The sequence below is a fragment of the Urtica dioica genome, chromosome 8 (genome assembly GCF_054948205.1).
Source record: "Urtica dioica subsp. dioica isolate 48M chromosome 8, U.dioica_male_clone48M_v1_H2, whole genome shotgun sequence".
Classification (NCBI taxonomy): Eukaryota; Viridiplantae; Streptophyta; class Magnoliopsida; order Rosales; family Urticaceae; genus Urtica; species Urtica dioica.
This window is the reverse complement of record NC_142763.1, coordinates 35,677,098-35,696,436: the sequence shown is the minus strand read 5'-3', so window position 1 is coordinate 35,696,436 and position 19,339 is coordinate 35,677,098. Positions and strand designations below refer to the sequence as shown.

At 38.8% G+C, this 19,339-nt stretch overlaps 1 protein-coding gene across 1 annotated transcript; it reads left to right on the top strand.

Annotated features, from left to right (window-relative positions):
- Positions 1–1,327: 1,327 nt before the first annotated feature.
- Positions 1,328–2,334, top strand: LOC149389528 (uncharacterized). The gene is made up of 2 exons (XM_089622651.1): positions 1,328–1,629; positions 2,235–2,334. The coding sequence occupies exons 1-2, from the start codon at positions 1,328–1,330 to the stop codon at positions 2,332–2,334; spliced, it is 402 nt and encodes a 133-aa protein (XP_089478777.1).
- The last annotated feature ends 17,005 nt before the right edge of the window (positions 2,335–19,339 follow it).

Below are 19,339 nucleotides of genomic sequence, written 5' to 3'. Positions count from 1 at the left end.
ATACTAATGACGGGCTTATTCCGATAGATCTCCTCCTGTAACAGGATAGGCAGGTAGGCCGTAGTAAACTCCTATAAAACGTAATGAACCCTTGTCGGCAATGTAGAGAGTGACATTCCCAAATGCCCTGTAATGGGAAGTCGACGGGTGGCTTCAGGTAAGTCGACGGGTGGCTTACCTGTCTTGGGGGGAATATGAACTCTGGATCAAACAGGGATTGGTGAGGGTTTGATTCCCTCCACCAAATGCGCATTAAGGCCATCCTACATGTGCTAGTGGATCCCAGACGTTAAAACTTCGGCCTTCCGATGGCTAAGCTCAAGTTCTCGGAATGATTTACTCATCTTTCATGGACGGTTGCAGACTGAAGTGTTGATTGGTCAATCCACTGATGTAAGGTGCCGGGATGAGTGAGATGGATGAGTTTCTAGGAAGACGGTTGTTAGCCGAATTCCTATATGATTATGTGATTGGTTGTTTTAGAAGTGGGTTCTAAAACTGAATATGTCTCTGTTGATTGAATGAACTTTTGTTAGTCTGATTGAGTGATTGAACTTCTTTATTCTTCTGAATCTGTCATCTGCTATCATATGCATTCATTATCTGCAACCATGCATTTCATGTAGTGCTAGGTTAGATATCCTGCTTACTGAGTCGGTGTGACTCACCCCATAAATCATTCTCCTTGTATATAAAGGAAAAGCTCTGGTGAAGCAGGAGTGCTAGTCAAGGTAGATCTCTCATGACGACATGTGGCATAAGAAGTGTCTTTTGGGAAATGGGTATCAGGTTTTAGAAACCAAGCTTGTACGCTCGTGAAAGTTTTTATATAGCTTTTGAAAGAAATTTTATAATATAATAACGTTTAAATAATTGGCCCGAAACTCTTTTTATGTTTTGAAACTCGGTAAGCACGAATATGGGCCCGTGCTTACTAATAGTCAACTAGGGTAGTTCGCTCTTTTGTAACTCTTTTAAAAGCGAAAAAATTTACCGATTTTTAGTGGACTAGCTCTAGGAACCCTTGCTATTCCTTATATGTAAATTAATTTTATTTCCGCTGTTTGTTTAATAAACGTTTTGTAAATAACGTTTGAAAATGTTTTATTTTCATTTCGTTCGAAAATGTAAATGGCTTATGAAAATGTTATGGGAAAGGTCGCGTTCCGAGGACGATGGGTGTCCTGCGGGTCATGACAAATGGGTCTTTTTAGAGATTAGTTTTTTTTTCCCCGTGATTGTGCATTATGTTTTTATATCCTAAATATTTTTTTATAGTTGTTTCTTTTCATATTGCTAATAATTGTTGTTATAAATTGTAGTAATCATGTCGAACCCTATTATGGCCTTGTTGTCGAAAGATGTTCTCACTGGTGATAACTTCCCGAAATGGAAGTCGAACCTTAACATCGTGTTGTTGAGTGAAAGCATACGCTTTATCCTCACTGAAGAGAGACCTCCGCTTCCTGCTCCTAATGCCTCCAAGAACTTAAGGGAGGATTATGACAACTGGGTCATGGCCAACAACAAAGCTATGGTCTACATGCTCGCGAGCATATTAGATGCATTGGGGACAAAAATGGATGGGAATGAGACTACCGTGGAAATCCTTGACTCGCTGCAGGAAATGTTTGGGATGCAAAGCGAGCAAGCCCGCATAGAGCTCACCCGTAAGTACACTAGCACTAGGATGGCAGTGGGAACCCCGGTGATGGATCATGTCATGAAAATGACCAACTACTTCACCGAGGCTGAACTCCATGGGGCACAAATGGATGAGGTCACTCAGGTGGGAATAATCCTGAATTCATTTTGGAATGAATTACAGACTGAATGAATTACAGACTTTCGAGTCTATCACTTGACATGGTAAGAACAAAGGGTCGGAAAATTATGCTGACAAGAGTTCATCTCAGAAAACCAAGAAGAAGTGGACTTCTGGTGCTGAGTCATCTAAGGCACGAGCTAGTACTCAAAGGGGAAAGCTCCCGCTAAAAGGGAACAGAAAACCTTCAAGAGGGTGGAAAAGAAAAAGAAAAGAAACAAGAAAGCGTTGGTAAATGTCATCACTGCAACACCGAAGGCCATTGGCGAATGCATTGTCCTTTGTGCTTGGCCGAGCTTGAGAAAAATAAGAAGAATGTTGGTATGGTACCTTAAAATTCATGAATAAAGATATCCTAAATTTTTTTTGAGGATAATTACTCATAAGCATACTTCTTCTCTTGTTGCAGAGTAGATCTGATGGAGCACGCAAGTGTTGATGAGCTTGCTGAACAATGTCGGATTCAAGCCCGAGTTGTAGAGAAGCTGATGCTCCGTCTCAAGATCTAATTTCTTGCTAATTTATATTTTCATCTTTTGGATTGATATTTCAAACATATTGATGCACTAGTACAAAATATAGCATCAGGTGCGACTTTTGTCGCACCTGAAAGTGTTTTCAGGTGCGACTTTAGATGCGACACTGTCGCATTTGAAAGTCCGCACCTGATGATTTTAGGTGCGACTTGTCGCACCTGAAAGTCGTCACTATCAGGTGCGATATTTTAGGTGCGACTTCTCGCACCAAAAGTCGCACCTACATATACTCCAAAAAAATATATTAAAGCGGGATATATACTATCAGATGCGACTACTCGCATCTGATACTCATTCCCTGCCTAATATTTTGGCGGGTTACAGTACAATCAGATGCAACTAGTCGCATCTGATACTTTTCCCGCGAAAGTATCAGATGCGACTAGTCGCATTTGATTCTCTGTAGTTTTTTTTTTTAAATGCTGATTCTAATAGAATCAGCATATAAAAAATTCTATTAGAATCAATATTTTTTGTTAAATTAATTAAATAATTTTAATAATAATAATTATATAATATTAATTAGAATAATTATATAAATAATTTAATAGAAATTCTAATATTAAATTCATAAAATTTGATAATTTACGTTCAATAAATTAAAAAAATTACAATCTATTCCTTTTGTTTCCTTTTTTCACTCGAAGTCTTCCGATTCTTGAATGCACGGCCTCCTATTCCGCCAAATCTTCCTCGTGCGCCTTGGCGTCCTGGTGCGCTGCCGCTCGAACGATGTCGCTGAAATTCTACCGAATATGGCGTCTGAGCATTCGGCATTGAAGCTGGTAGCGGCGTCTGAGCATTCGGCATTGAAGCGGATGCCAGCGTCTGAACATTCGGCATTGAAGCTGATGGCGGCGTCGTCCCAGGGTGCAGCATCGCGGGGGATGTCTGCATGGTAGACAGATGCTGCTGTGTGTAGGCAAAGAACTGTCGCTGAAACGCCTTCATCTGAGCTCGTTGCTCACGCCTCATCTCTTCCATTGCGACCTGTTGTGCGGCCAACGCTGCTTTTAGCTCGCTAACCACTGGATCTGGAACGCGCCTCGATGAAGAACCTGATGACGAGCTGTCGTCCTGAGCCTGAGCCAAGAGATATGAGGATCTCGGGATCAAGGGACCTATCCCGACATACCAATCTCGACGTTGCCCGAGAACAGTATCCATCGCGTACTGCTCCGCCTGGTCTATGTCAAACGTTTGGCCTGACTCCGCTGCTTGTCGCTGAATATCCTCGACTTGAGGCATAATTCGCGCCTTCAAACATATGTTAAAAAAATTATTAAGATTATCGAATATTGATTATCAAGTAATTAACAAAAGTAACTTACAAATGCTTGTTGCGCCCAATCTGTCGTCCAATTGCATTGATCATCTTGATGTTTTTTCTCCCACGTGTTTAACGCCGAAGCCAAAGTCCCATCTTCCCTACTCTGCAGTTCTTATGAAAATATGAGTAATGTATTTATTGCAAAATAAATATTACAAAATTAGAATAAACTTACGTTCAAATGTAGATGACCCAAGAAAGAAATCGACCCTTGTCTGGACATCGTTTTCTTGTTCTTTGAATTGTCCCTGTTGCGATCAGACTTTTTCTGCAAATATTAAATTGCGTTATAAGTCGATTTGATACAAGATAACATAATTTTTTTGAATTATACATTACCTTCCAATCGTCAGTTGCGAACTCCTCTATCACCTTCTCCCAATCGTCTTTTTGATATCCTTTTGGGATTTTTTTCTTGGCGACATTTATTTGCCCGCAACATTTGCCTAAGAAAGTCGCTGATAATCTAGACTTTTGGTTGCTCCTCATTCGCTTTGCATCGCGAATGATAGTCTGGTCAATCTGATGACGAAAGCAATGCGCCGGAAGCAGCTCCTCGGTCTCATCATCCTTGTACACGAAAGTGTACTCGGAATGAAGTGCGCTCAGAATATTGCCCAACATCTGGGGCGTCACTTCGTTCCAATCACGAACTGTGACCGAGATATGGACTTTCACCAAAGCGCCGACACGGTTGTTGAATACTCCTACCTTTTTTATTGTTTTGCTTACATCCTGGTAGAAGGTTTGGTTGATTGGATCATACCTAACAACTTTCGCATCAGGTACCCCAAGCGCTGCTTTTGCCGAAGTAGAGCCAGTTTTTTGTTCCCTTGTTTTCTTAGGACCTTGGGAACCCGGTGTCTCTAGCGGAGACTCATCTCCACCTGCTCCTGAACGGTGTAGCGAAGACTCATCTCCACCTGCATCTGACATCCTGTAAGATGTGAACAATATTAGTAAATAAATATTAGTTTTCTGTTTAAAAAAACGTGGATGGCACCACGGATTTTATTATTAACAAACCTCACATATGGCGGAGGAAAACCGTGGTTACATACTATAGTAAATAAATATACAAAAAAGATATTACTTATTCATCGTCATCTATGCCTATAATGTTAATATCATCTTCTATATCGACATCAACATCTTTTCCCTAAAAAACGACCCGTCTCATTTTCCTCATCATCTTCTTCATCATCGTCAACGACAGTCACTAACTCAGCTTCATCGGTTTCGTGTCGATGATTCAAACGCTCGATGTTTGACAACTCTATAGTCAATGGGATCGAGGCTGAGTTGGAGGGGTCAACTTCAGGAATGTCCCAAATCCCTCGATGATTGCATTCCTGGACGATTTCCCAGTCGCCGCCTTTAACAAGATCTTCGATGTAAAAAACTTGTTTGACTTGAGTCGCGAGTACGTACGGCTCCTCTTTAAACCACTGTTTCGCAGTATAAGCACTCGTTTCTCTAGTAGTCTTATCGGTGTGCACTAGTCGGTTTGCATGATACTTGTCACCGTACCAAATGCATTTGAACAATACAACACTACAGCTATGCCTATAGTTCACGACGATGACATCTTCCATTCGACCATAGTAAGTGAAATCATCCACAAGCACACATACACCGCTATTTTGAGTGACTCGTTGATTATCAAGACGACGAGTGATGAACTTCACGCCATTTACAAAGCAGCTCGGATATCGACTTGAAGGGAACCGATCGAAAGCGAATAGAGCTCGTCAGACACGTCAGAACCACTAGCCTTCATATCAAAAATCTGATTACGAAAGAAAGCATTGATTAGCACTTGTGCGTTTATCAAAAAATTGCATTGATATTGTGTTATTACCTTATTCTCAAACCAAATTTTGAACCTCTTTCTATGCTCCGCTTCAATATCGCGAACTCCAGATTCGCTCAAGAGATCCAAATGCTCACTGTTGTTAAAAACATTACTCCAATAGCAATATATACAATAATGAATTGAAACACATTCTCAACGATAACTTACGTCAAATATGGATCCACTTCAGGACAGTTGGTATAGATGTACTACTCCGCGTTCTCTTTCTGTTCATCGTCTAATACTATCGGCTTCATCATCCCATAAGGCGCACACATCTCGGATCGAAAAATAGAGAGCTCTCGCACTTGAACTTCATCGACACTTTTTTTTATCTTCAAGATATCTTGCAACGAACGTTAGAGTTTCTTCTACAACATAAGCTTCCGCAATCGAGCCTTCTGGTCTAGCTCTATTTTTTACAAAATGTTTTAACGTCCCAAGGTATCTCTCAAATGGGTACATCCATCCTTGTAGTGATCGGTTCTTTTTCTCAATCGGTGACGCGTACGCAAGAATCGACGATGGTCGTAGTAGACGATCCTATTTCTGACTTTCAAAGACGGCATGTCAAGGTTGCACGTCGGGCAAGCGAGATACCCTTGGCCACTCCATCCCGATAAATATGATCGAGCCGGAAAATCGTTAATCGTCCAGAGTAGCGCGGCACGCAATCGAAACACTTCATCGTTGGCGCCATCTCGAACGCGGAATCCGGTCTCCCACAGTTCTTTCAGCTCTTCGACAACTGGTTGCAAGAACACGTCCATGTCCTTTCCTGGTGAGCGAGGCCCCGGGATCAAAAGCGTCAGCATCAAGTACTATTTCTTCATGCACAACCAAGGCGGAAAATTGTACGTAGTTAGTACCACAGGCCACATGCTGTACGATAGACTCATTTCTCCGAACGGATTGAATCCATCCGCAGCTAGTCCAAGCCGCACGTTTCGAGGCTCTGCAGCAAAGCCTGGGTATCTCTCGTCTAGGTTTTTCCATGTCGTACCATCCGCAGGATGTCGTAGAACACCAACTTCCCTGACGTGATCTCTTTCGTGCCACTGCATCAGAAGCGACGTGTGTCGAGACCTGTCCAACCGCTTCAATCGATCTTTCAGGGGAAAATATCGCAAAATATTTTACGGTATCATTTTCCCAGTTGGCTTTCATCTGCTCTCGTTGCATACTGGGCACACGTCGACTTCCGCGAGATCTTTTCGAAATAGGACACAGCCGTTAATACACGTATCGATCATCTCGTATCCCATGCCAAAACGCTTCAGCTTCGCCTTTGCCTCGTAATGCTTCTTCGGAATTCGATTACCAGCTGGATAAGACTTCTTCAAGAGCTACAAGAGTTCTGTGAACGACTTGTTCGTCCAATGGTTCGTGACTTTGAGGTGCATCAACGAAACCAAGAACGACAAAGAAGAAAACTATTTGCATCCAGGGTACAATTCTGCTTCCAACTCGGCGAAGAGGTCTTCAACTTGCTCCTCTGCACGCACCTCGCTCTGGGTCGGCTCCGTAGCATCGTCGAAATCCTCGTGATCCCTGATATCCTCCACAGCACCGTGCAATCCTACTATTCCTCTCTGATCTGTTCCTCTGATGGAATCTTCTTCATGAGGAAGGACGACACGCTCGAGCTCGCCGTGATGATACCATTTTGTGTAGCCTGGGGTAAACCCCTTGTTCAGCAAATGATTCCTGACAACCCCGATGTTGTGCCATCTCACGTTGTTGCAAGGTTTGCAAGGACACCGATATTTGTCATTTTCGTTAGGGAATCTTCTTGCAGCGCGAATAAACTCGTTAACACCGGTTTTGTACTGCAATGTCACCCGATTATTCTCCGTGATCCAATCTCTACTTGGATTGGACATTTCGCTGAATGAGAGCGAGAAATGAAAGTTTTGAAGAGTTATTGATAAAGGACGACGGAGAACAAAATGAAAGAGAGATTATGAATTGTATGTTATTTTGAGCTCGGATTGAATAAGTTCGGAGTTTTTAGACTAATTGATTCGAAACTCTACCGAAATTTCGGCAGAGTTTCCCCTATTATACTGACAAACCAAAAACCTGCAAAATTATTTAAAAACATATACAAACCATCCAGAACTATCCTACAAATTAGCTCAGCCCTAAACCGAACCTCCGTGGTTCGGTCACAACATTTTATAAATGAAAAAGCCTAATAAACAAAATATCACAAACTATCAAAACATTTCACAAACTATTTTTCTTATTTAAACTTACAATTTCATTTCATGTTAAATCAAATGAAACTAATCACAAATTCATTAACTTAATTTTAACCTAAACTTCATTTTATACTAAACATGTCACAAAACATCAAAAAATGTCACAAAACACAAATAAAACTTAGTTTTAACCTAAACTAATCAAATTATTAAACATGTGACATTATCAATTACAATTACTAATCAATTTCAAAGTAGCATGTTACAATGACAATTTTAATTTCATTAAATAATTTTAAACTAAACAACATATTCATGTAATTATTAGACTAATTACAATTCCTAATTGATAAATTACAATAAATCAAAACTAATTAAAACAAAACAAATTTAAACTAAACACTAACCTAAACACATTACTAAACATTAACATGGTATTGTAATTAATTACAATTTCCTAACAATTACAATTAACATAATTAAACTAAATAAAATTAAATTAAAGAACCTAAACATATTACTAACTATCTAATTAACATTTACAATTATTAACTACTATTATATTAACTAACATTTACATTTACATACTAACACTTAACATTCTAAACAATTAATTACTAACATATCTATTTAATTAACTAACATTTACATACTAATTAACTAACTAACATTTTATATCAACTAGCCTAATTAACTAAACTAACAGCCAACTTATATAACAAACAATAATTTTTTTTTTTTAAAAAGCTAGACTTACTTGGAATAGAGACTCGGTGCAGCGGAAGAGCGGCTCGGTGAAACGGCGGAGGAGGGATCGAGGCAGCGACGGTTCGGTGCAGCAGGGAGAGAGACTCGTCGAGGACAGAGACTCGTCGAAACAGTAGGGACGAGGCAGCTCGGGACAGCAGCTTGACACGGTTGAGCACGGGACAGCGCAGCAGTTCAGTCAAAGGGAAAATAAGAGAGAGAGAGAGAGAGAGAGAGAGAGAGAGAGAGAGAGAGAGGCAGTGAGAGATAGCTTATCGGGATTGCAGCGACGCCGAGGCTGAGCACGCGTCGAGGCAGCGGGGATGTCGGGGCAGAGACGCCAAGGCTGTCGAGGCTGAGCACGTTTGAGAGAATGAGACAGTGTGAGTGAGTGAGAGAGAGATAGAGAGTGAGGCAGAGATCAGTGATGAGGAGAGTGAGATAACTCCGCCGCGGCGGTCGGAAGCTAGGCCGGAAGAGCTAACGATGACCTGACGGAGAGAGTGAGAGTGAGGCAGAGAGAGAGCCGGAGAGTGAGAGTGAGCCGGAGAGTGATAGGTCAGAGAGAGTGAGCGGCCGGCCGGAGAGAGTGAGAGGTCGGAGAGAGTGAGCGGCCGGCCGGAGAGAGTGTGAGGCAGAGATTTTGAGGTGGCTGTGGTGGCTGTGGAGGACTTGGTGGTTGTGGAGGTTCGTGGAGGTGGTTGTGGTGGTTTGTGATGGTGGAGAGGTCGGTGCAGAGTAAAAATGAGCGGGAGAAGTTTTTTTTTTGGAGAAAATCGGCGCTGGTTATGAAGAAGACGAAGTGCAGGCGATTTGGTTTTATATAAAAACCTAGAAAACTGGTGCGACATCGTCGCACCTGATGACTCTTTTAGATGCGACAGGTCGCACCCAATAACGCATTGGGTGCGACTAGTCGCACCTGATGATATTTGAAAATAAATTAAATCAGAATGCCATGTCATATAACTGGACGAAAAAATGAGGGGGAGATTTAAATTTCGGAAAAAATCTGAACTATCCAGTGCGACAAGTCGCACCGGATAGTCAAAATCAAACTCAATTTCAGCGAATTTTTTTTGTTTCTCCGCCGACAATTAGGTGCGACTAGTCGCATCTGAAAGTCATTTAGATGCGACTTTTGGATGCGACTTGTCGCACCCGATAGTCATGCGCATCAGAAAACCAAATTTGTAGTAGTGATGTGTCTTTATCATCCGAGGATTTATGAACTGTAGTCTTCTCGGCTATTTCAAATAGGATGAATCTTTTCTTTTCTATTATACATTACATTATGTTTTATGTTTGATTATGAATACATGGTTGTGTCATATGAATATTATTCCCTCTTTGATTCTTGGAATGCAATTGAAGTTTTTATGATAATGTTTATGCATGAATGCCTTATGCTTAAAAATGTGGATGTTATATAGTATGTAGGACTTAATGATCAGTTCATACACTATAAGTGAGCATTATAATGTTCTATTAGTTAAATCTCTGTTAGAAATTTAATAAGCATTTAATTTTTTTATTTCTTATAATTGAATATGTTTATATGTTTAAGAACTCTTTGGAGCTCTAAGAGCATCTAAAGGAATGTCACCTTGTTTCAACAATGATTCGTGCGAATAAAAGGTAATAAGGAAACACAACAAAAGTTATTGTTGATGTTGATGACTTAGTGGGAGCATTTTTTGATCATAGCCACTAGTATTTCATTAATTGAGTGGGAGCTTCCTTAATTGGAACCTAGCTACTCTACTTCATTAATTAAGTGGGAGCTTCCTTAATTGGAACCTAACTACTCTAGTTCTCTAATTGAGTGGGAGCGTCCTTAATTGGAACCTAGCTACTCTAATTCACAAAAAGAGTGGGAGCTTTCTTAATAAGAACCTAGCTACTCTAGTTCAAGTGAGAGCATCCTTTAAAGGACCCTAGCCACTATGTTTTTCAAATTATTAAGTGGGAGCATCTTTAATTGGATCCTAGTCACTGATGTTCAACAATTAAGTTGGAGATTTTGAATCCAGTAACTTATTATTCAATGTATAGCAACATCCTTCACAAGATCAAGCTCATCATTAATGATGACGTATTTCTATCATTAAATAATTTAAGTAAGAGGTTCCAAACCTAACTACTTGTTGTTTAGTCCATAGCAACATCCTTCACAAGATCAAGCTCATCATTAATGATACATCATTAATGATGACGTATTGCTATCATTAAATAATTTAAGTGAAAGGTTAAATTATCTTACCACATGGTTCGATAAATCGATAAATAGAACTTAAGGAAAAATGATATTTTCCTCATGAACAGTGTTAATGAAATAGTGGGAGCATCCTTGCAAGGATCTTCGTCACCTCAATACCATCAACAATATCTTCCACTCTGTGAAAGATTTGATCACGAAGATCACTATAACTTAAAGATGTCATAAACCCAATTTAGTAGATCTGCCAGTTAAGTCTTTAACTTAATGGATTAGAAGGGATCTATAAATGATTAATGAATGCATTCAAGCTTATATAAATCTTAATGGTACAAAAGGGGTTTGAGCCCTTGATTAGAGACATTGGCAACAATGATGCTCTTCTGATACCACCAACCGATTCATTGGGTCTTCCAATTGGAAGTTGAACTGTACTTATGGATATAGCTCTGAAAAACTTATGACATGGATCAAAGTAGTGAAAGTACTAAAACCTTCACAAAGGTTGATCCAAGACTGAAATAAACTAAGTACGATTGTACTTAAGAGTTTATTGAATAAAATCGATATTTCGAGAATGATCGGTATGTGTAACTCCTTAAACACGTGTCAATAACTGACTCAAGGAAATTGACTGAGCTGACCGTTTATATAACCTAAGTTTTAGAAACAATTAGCTCTTTCCATATTATCTCAAATATACTTATTGACATAAGGTATATAAAGCTCGACTGACGAGGCTAAAGACATTGTCATTAAAAGGTCTAACCATTAGTCCCTTGACAATGCTCAATTTCCGAGAAATCTAACAATTGTGCAAAAAACACGATGATTTATGGAAATAGTGAGATACTAAGTTATTATAAATATAGTAGAACCTTGAGTCCTGTGTTTATTGAATATGAACACGACCAATAAGGATCTGCTATGTAATAACCAAGTAATGGAAATAGGTCAATAACAATTATTAAAAAAATATGTTCAATGATATCACACTATAGTTAGTGGTGATGAGATTGAAACATGCTATGGTACAACTAGTCTTGGTGCCAAAAGGATGTACACTTGTGATAGGGGACTTATTATCAAGAAGATATAAATTCTGGTGTATGCTCTAGTTGTATGCAATGTGTTAATGTATTCTATAGTAGATTGATATACTAATGAACGACTTGAATTGACCTTACAAAGGTAAGTCAATGATCACTTGCAAAGTAGCATGAACTAAAGAATGTTAAAACAAGAACTGCGTTGATAAAACAAAATAGATTAAGGTGAGACTCCATATGATGGGAATCTCAATCCTGGTCAGAATTCTAGATGTCTGTATGACATGGCTAAGAATAAAATTACTAAAAGGAAATGCATTATTCTCTCTGGTCAAAGTGGGAGATTGTTAGGAATTCTTGCCCACGAGAGATAATAAATAAATGATTACGAAATAGAATAATGGTTTACTTTATTAGCAACATATGATTAGTGGGTTGAGGTCTAATATCGGAATCAATAGCAACTATCATCCACAGTCTCCGTATTAAACTGAGTCACATGATGGGCACTTGAGTTCAGTCGGTGTTGCTAAAACATGGTCGATGACTAATATATGCATGGACAGTTGTATCTAAAGTCATATATGCGGAACACTAGTGAAGGTTGATCACGACGTGCGAGCATTCTACACTTGTGGTAAGTGTACGACCCAGACAGACTTTGGTTGTAGATGTGTCGTTTAAATACTGTTACGTCACACTAATCGGGGTCGCTATCATGGTCACAGTGAGACTTGATCTAAATCCTGAAGTGATCATGGACACTGGATCATGTTATCAAACTCTTTGACTCATTCCCTAAAAGTCTACTATCATGCTAATCACAGCTTATGTATTGGGAGTTTCGGAGCATGGTTCGAGTTAGAAGTCGTTGACAGATACGGAATCCAGTCTTCCTGAAAGAAGGTCAATGTTCACTCACCTAAGGGTTGATTCCAGAACTGATAGATTGCCGGCACTTCCGAAGTATGTACGCTCGGAAGAATCTTTCACTGGGGAAGCAACAATGCTTAGGGTATATATGTATCAAGAAAGGTATAACGGATTAATTGACCTTTCTCGATACGGGTTGAACATGGAAGATCTTGATCACGTTCTTACTAGATTAGTGGACACTCGTCATGATGAATAAATATAATTCTAATATAAATGAGAGTTTAGTCTTGGCTTACCTAGGTGGAGTCTGACCAAGATTAGACAAATCGATGTGGAAAAGAGAAATGACTTTTTTCGTCTTTTCATCGGATTTGTTAAGCTTCTATTACTAGGTCCATAGTCCCCAATTCGGCTTCGATAAGACGAATGAAGAACCTCTAATAATAATGTGTTTCATTATTACAATCTCACTAGCTGTAATTGTGATTGACAGCAGCATCAATTCTTAAATATGAGTATTTGCATAATTAAATAATTATTTATGGTAGTATTAATTATTTATTATTTGATCAAGTAAATAATTAATCAATTACTTATTTGTTTATTGTTGGATCAAGTAAATAAATAATTAATTGTGTTTTAAGCAATCGGACCTTGCACTAAATGAGGTGGACGAATTTTAGGGTTTCGTGCATAAGGATTTGCGCAAAACCCACATGGCCGTGTGCCTTATATTATGTTCCTCATATATTGGTACTTATCAATATTTTCTCTTTAGTTGTTTAAATAAAGGAGAGAGAAACATATTTAAAAGGAAATAAGATATTGTCATTTATTCTCCTTCATGAATATAATGAGAGAATAATATTTAAAATGAAATAAGATATTATCATTTATTCTCTCTAATGAATATTATGAGAGAATAATATTTAAAAATGAAGTAAGATATTGCCCTTTATTCTCTCTCATATATATTATTGAGAATAATATTTAAAGGGAAATAAGAAATTGTCGTTTATTCTCTTTCATGAGAAAATAATATTTAAAAGGAAATAATATATTTTCTTTATTCTATCATCAATAAATATTCTTTATTTAAACAGGAAATAAAATATCATAGATATTGATCTGATGGCTAAGGGAGAAACTATGATTCATGATATGAGATTCAATGACCAAGCTTTGACTCACTAGTGTGAACACAATAAAAATGAAAAAATATATTTTGGAAACTACCAAGAATATATCATTTCTGCTACTATAAATAGAGTGTTCATGAGAAGAGAAAAATATACTTTTTGCATTAAGAAAATTCGTCCAAACTCCTCTAGTGTTGTCCGACTTCTCTTTCTCTCATTGGAATTGCTCTATTCCGTTCTTAGAAAATAAGAGTGAGATCTTGAAACAACATTTGTTTCTTGATCGTGTGAGATTAAAGAGTGTGGTCCCATGCCGTATTTCTTTATTCGTCTGGAGATTACGTTTCGGAAGACTACGGTGCCATCAAGAAGAGTACGAGGATCTAGAAGCTTGAAGAAGCAGATCAAGGCATTCAAAGACGAGGATTTGAAAGCTTGAAGAAGGAGATCATGGCGTTCAAAGACGAGGATCTGAAAGCTTGAAGAAAGAGATCAAAGTGATCGAGGACGGATTGTGAATGCTAGAAGATTATGTTCGTGAGCCCAATCTGTAAGTTCTCTATGTACCTTGTTCTCTTATCTTATTGGTTGGTTGACATGTTTAAATGCTTTCATTATTTAATTAATAAAGTAAATCTAGATCTTGTTAGATAACCATTCTTTTAATTAGCTCTTGTTAGTGTAATTAATTTATTCCGCAACTTACATGGTTATGAAGGTGAGCACATAATCCCGACGAGTTGTATCGGAGCGATTGTTTGTGTCCGATACTCCCTTCGTTTCCTACAAGTGGGATCGGAGCGACTGTTCGTGTCTGATACCACCTCCGTAATTCCAACAAGTGGTATTAGAGTGATTATTTGTGTCTGATATCACCCCTGTATTCTCCAACAAGTACAAAATATAGCATCAGGTGCGACTTTTTTCGCACCTGAAAGTGCACTTTCACGTGCGACTTTTTTCGCACCTGAAAGTGCACTTTCAGGTGCGACTTTAGATGCGACAAAGTCGCACCCGAAAGTCCGCACCTGATAATTCTCTTGATTATCAGGTGCGAAAAGTCGCACCTGAAAGTCTTGATTATCTAGTCGCACCTGAAAGTCCTTTTCGCACCTGAAAGTCTTGATTCTCTAGTCGCACCTGAAAGTCTTGATTATCAGGTGCGACTAGTCGCACCTGAAAGTCTTGATTATCTGATGCTCTTTATCTTTTAAAAAAATTAATATGCTGATTTTATTAACTTTTATTCTAAATTTAATTATATAATAATTATTTCACAACTTTTTCGGTTACAAAGATAACTTTATAGTCGAACTCGATTTTTAATACATAACTAGGATAAGAATACTAAATAATTACGTGAATAATCAACGAGTTTAATAATGATAACATATGTAATAATAATAATGTGTTAATTTGAAACACTCGTACATAATAATAATAATAATAATTTTAAACGACTCATATATACAACTTGATGAATCGAGGCCAGAACCTTCAAGGTTGGCGCCAAGTTCGAGTCGAAACCCGAAACAAAACCCGACTCGCTCTAACTTAATCGAAGACTCCTCAAGTCCCCGAATCGAGGCCAGAACCTTCAAGGTTCGTGCCGTCCCGCTGCCGAAACAGCAGCGTCCTCGTAGCCCCCGTACAGCGCATACTAGCGCCTCCTTCTCGACGAACCAAAGCTTACCAACCCTTGCGGCGTGGACAGCCATTCCGCCATCCCATCGTAGCCTCGGCACCTCGGTTAACAACAAAACCACATGCACACCAAGAGACACTCACACACACACGTTAATTTTTCATAACCCACTTCATCCAAATAAATTTCCAGAAATTAGACAAGCGATTCTCATATTCACGTCCCAAAACCGATTCAAATCGAACAAGGCCACTCCTATAATTTCAACATCACAAACAGTCAAAATGAATCACATAGCCAAAACAAGTGTCACAGCCAAGGAAACACCCGACCAAAACAGGTCACACGGACATAAACAACCTCACGGCCAAACATCAGCAAAATCACAAACTCATTTCAGCCAAGACCAAACCAAAGCAATCAGCCAAAAATCATCATAAAACCAAACCATTACTTTTAACGACACACCACACAGATTTCAGCCAAATCCACACCAAGAAATCAGCCAAAACCACTACAAAACCATAAAAATTAATACTCGATTCTCAGATTTTTGGTTTAATCCTCACGGCCAAGACATCAAAACAGCCTTACATTATCCAGCCAAAACATACCAAAATGAACCACACAATCTCATCAAGCCAAACAATACACACGGCCAAAAATTCACACGGCCGACTCGAACTCAAATAACCAGTGAACAAATTCAGAATCACGTCACAAAACCAAGCTCAAATCCATATCAACTTAAACACTCGGCCAACACCACTATCACACGGCCAAGATCCAAATCAAAGGCAAACTCAGTTTAAATCAAGAACAAACATCATTGAATCGATTCCTAAACTATTAAATCCGGAACAAATACTAATCCACGCCGAAAATCACCCTAAGACAATCAGAGAGAAAAACCCCAATCCAAACCCTAGAATCGAATCTCAAAATTGGGGAAAAGAATTTCTCACTTGAATATCTCCGATTGGCTCTCCTCTCCTCTGATTCCGGCGTCCTCGACGTGCTCGCGGCGGCGCTGGTTCCTTCTCGGCCGCGCGCGGGTGGCGCTCGGGCTCGGTGGCTGGCTAGATGGCGCGCGCACAGGGCTGGGGTCTCGGGCTGGTGCTGGTGGTCGTGCGTCCTCTCCCTCGGTCTCTCCCCTTCTCAGTCTCGCTCTCTCGCTCTCTTATCATCTCTCTCTCTCTCACTCGATCTCTCTTTCCCTCCCTCTCGGTTCTCTCTTCTTCTTCCTTTTTTTATACGAGAGAGAGGAGTTGTTGTTTTTAAAACTGAATGAAAAAATGAGGGGGAGAATTGGCCCGGTTAAAATTTTAAACAATAAGGTGTGACTTTATCGCACCTGAAAGTTTTTTTAATTATTTGGTGCGAAAAGTCGCACCTTATACTCAAAAGAAAAAATAATTTTAGCGAAATTTTTTGGACTTCTGGTTGACAATTTGATGCGACTAGTCGCACCCGAAAGTCATTTAGATGCGACTTTTAGGTGCGACTAGTCGCATCTGATAGTCATGCGCATCAGAAAACCAAATTTGTAGTGGTGACGTCATATATGTAATTTATTTAAAAACTAAAACATAAACAACAGTCTCTTAATCGTGAAGATATAAAGAGGTAAATGAGTAAAAATCGACAGTTGATAGTCATCAAAATCACAGATTCGAACATAAAATCTAAGATTCAAAGTTGCAATTCGAACACGGAATGAAGTCATCTATTGGGAGATATGAATTTTATTATTTAATTTTAATATAAGGCTATTTTTATTTCAAAATTGAAAATTTGGAAGTTAAGGTACTTGTTTGGATTTGTTTCGGTTTTTCTTATATAAGAGTTAATATCAATTAAAGAGAAATTTGTGACACTGTTATCCATTTTAGAGTATAATTTTGCTATTTTAGTTAAACAGAGGATATGAACTCAATATATTTGAAAATTAAAAATTAAATTCGAGATTCCACTAAAACACACGTGATTTAATATGTGTTATTTTCCTTAATAATATCATCACAGTTTGTAAGCGAATATAGGGCAACAATAGCACTCTAAAACAGACATTGAAACTCCAGAGAGAATAGAGGATTCGGATGAACCTGTTTCCATCCCAGGTTGGGCATAAAAGCAAGGATTAATGGCCACTGGTTGGGCAAAACTCTTTTCCTCAGCATACCCAACATGGACCCCCCACTTCTCTGCATATATTTATATATTAAAAAAAATCCCTTCCGATTAAATTCTATCAAGTTTAGTACACATCTAGCAAGGGGACACAACACACACACACACACACATATATATATATATATATATACATATATTATATATCTATATTTATAAAAACTACCAGTGCATTTTTATAAATAAAAATAAATAACAGTGGCAGTACATACATACATAGATATATATATATATATATATATATATATATATATATATATATATATTAACTGCAACACTTTCATTCAACAAACACCACCATTAAATTGGTCAAAAGTACATCTTGAGAGATATCAGAAATTCTACAGACCCCAGGAACAAGAATCTGAGGTAAATCCTTGCACAGTTTGTGGGCAACTACATTAGCGACCCTAGAAACCCAAACAAAACTACAATATTCAAAGGAAGTCGAAGCTAACAGAATCTGCTCGTGAAGCAAACACCAAAACGGACAACCCGACATTTTTCCAAGATTATCCATATGATTAGTTTGCTGTCCCCTTCAAAAATAACCAGCTTGACATTCCTAAACTTGGCTAAAAACACAGCCATGGCCTTAGCCGCATCGACTCCAATAGCAGCCCGGTCAGCATTGAAAGCTGCGTCTGCGTTAACTTTTACAATCCCAGCTTCTGGTTTCTGCCATTTCTGCACGATCCCCTGCGACTTCCTGAATCTTCTCCGAATCCACGAAATTTGATCCTCATCTGTGATCTTGACACAATCGGAGTATCGCCCAATTAGAATCCAAGAGTGGAATCTCTGTCCCATCACCCACCAAATAACATGAATTGTGGCCGATAACTTCCCCTGTAGTCAAGACCAACTGTTATGGACCTGAAGGATATTCTATTCTCACTACATTGTAAATTTTTGTTTCATATAAACACCTAGTAGTTACTTCTTTATTCCTTCTGCATCAAGATAATAAAAATAAATCACTTCCACTTGCTATGGACATGCAGTTAAAAAGTTTAGACCCGTATCCTCTTATATACCGAAAAAGAGTTGAGAATGCTCTACAATATATGCTCTGCCATTTTCATTTCTATCTTCTGGTGTGAGTGAGTCCCTTTTCTCAGAGTTTCTCCTCAAAACTGCTCTTGCAGAGGCCAAACGTGACTCCATTTTCATTGGCTACGTAAAACAGAGCAACCACTTGATACGTTTCCATTCTTTGAATGTCAATTTGATGGAAACTAATGTTTTTCCATTCATTTGAGATTGTATGGATGCCATTCTCTTGAACCACTTATAAACCACACAAGTTCTTCAAACAACCCCGCGTCAGAGCAGGAAATTATAACTCTTCACTTCAAATGGCCAAGCAGCGATCAAGGCACTAATATTAAGAACCATAGAGCTCAGACGTCTTTTTTATTAGGCATTTCTTCGAACATTTGGCGTGCTTCGCCGATGAGTCCGTTCTTATCGACCGTTTTGGTAAATATCCAGCGAAATATCTTCCACGTGGCCGAGCGTGGAGTATCCGTTGGCAGGTCCTCTGAGGGTTAGGTTGGGGAATTCCATTTCTACTGACCGAATTTTGGAACAAATTTGACAGAACCGATCACAGCGCGAATGCCCAAATTTTGAGCAAATGAAAGAGCTGAATAAGAGTTTTGACTTTCGAATATCAACAAAACCAACACTTCCCAGCCTTGATTAAACAAGACACCACATCCA

Excerpts from the sequence above, each read along its gene's own strand:
- LOC149389528 (XM_089622651.1), top strand. The coding sequence starts at position 1,328 with ATGTCGAACCCTATTATGGCCTTGTTGTCGAAAGATGTTCTCACTGGT. Across the intron at positions 1,630-2,234 it reads CTTGACTCGCTGCAGGAAAT|AGTAGATCTGATGGAGCACG; the intron begins GTTTGGGATGCA and ends CTCTTGTTGCAG.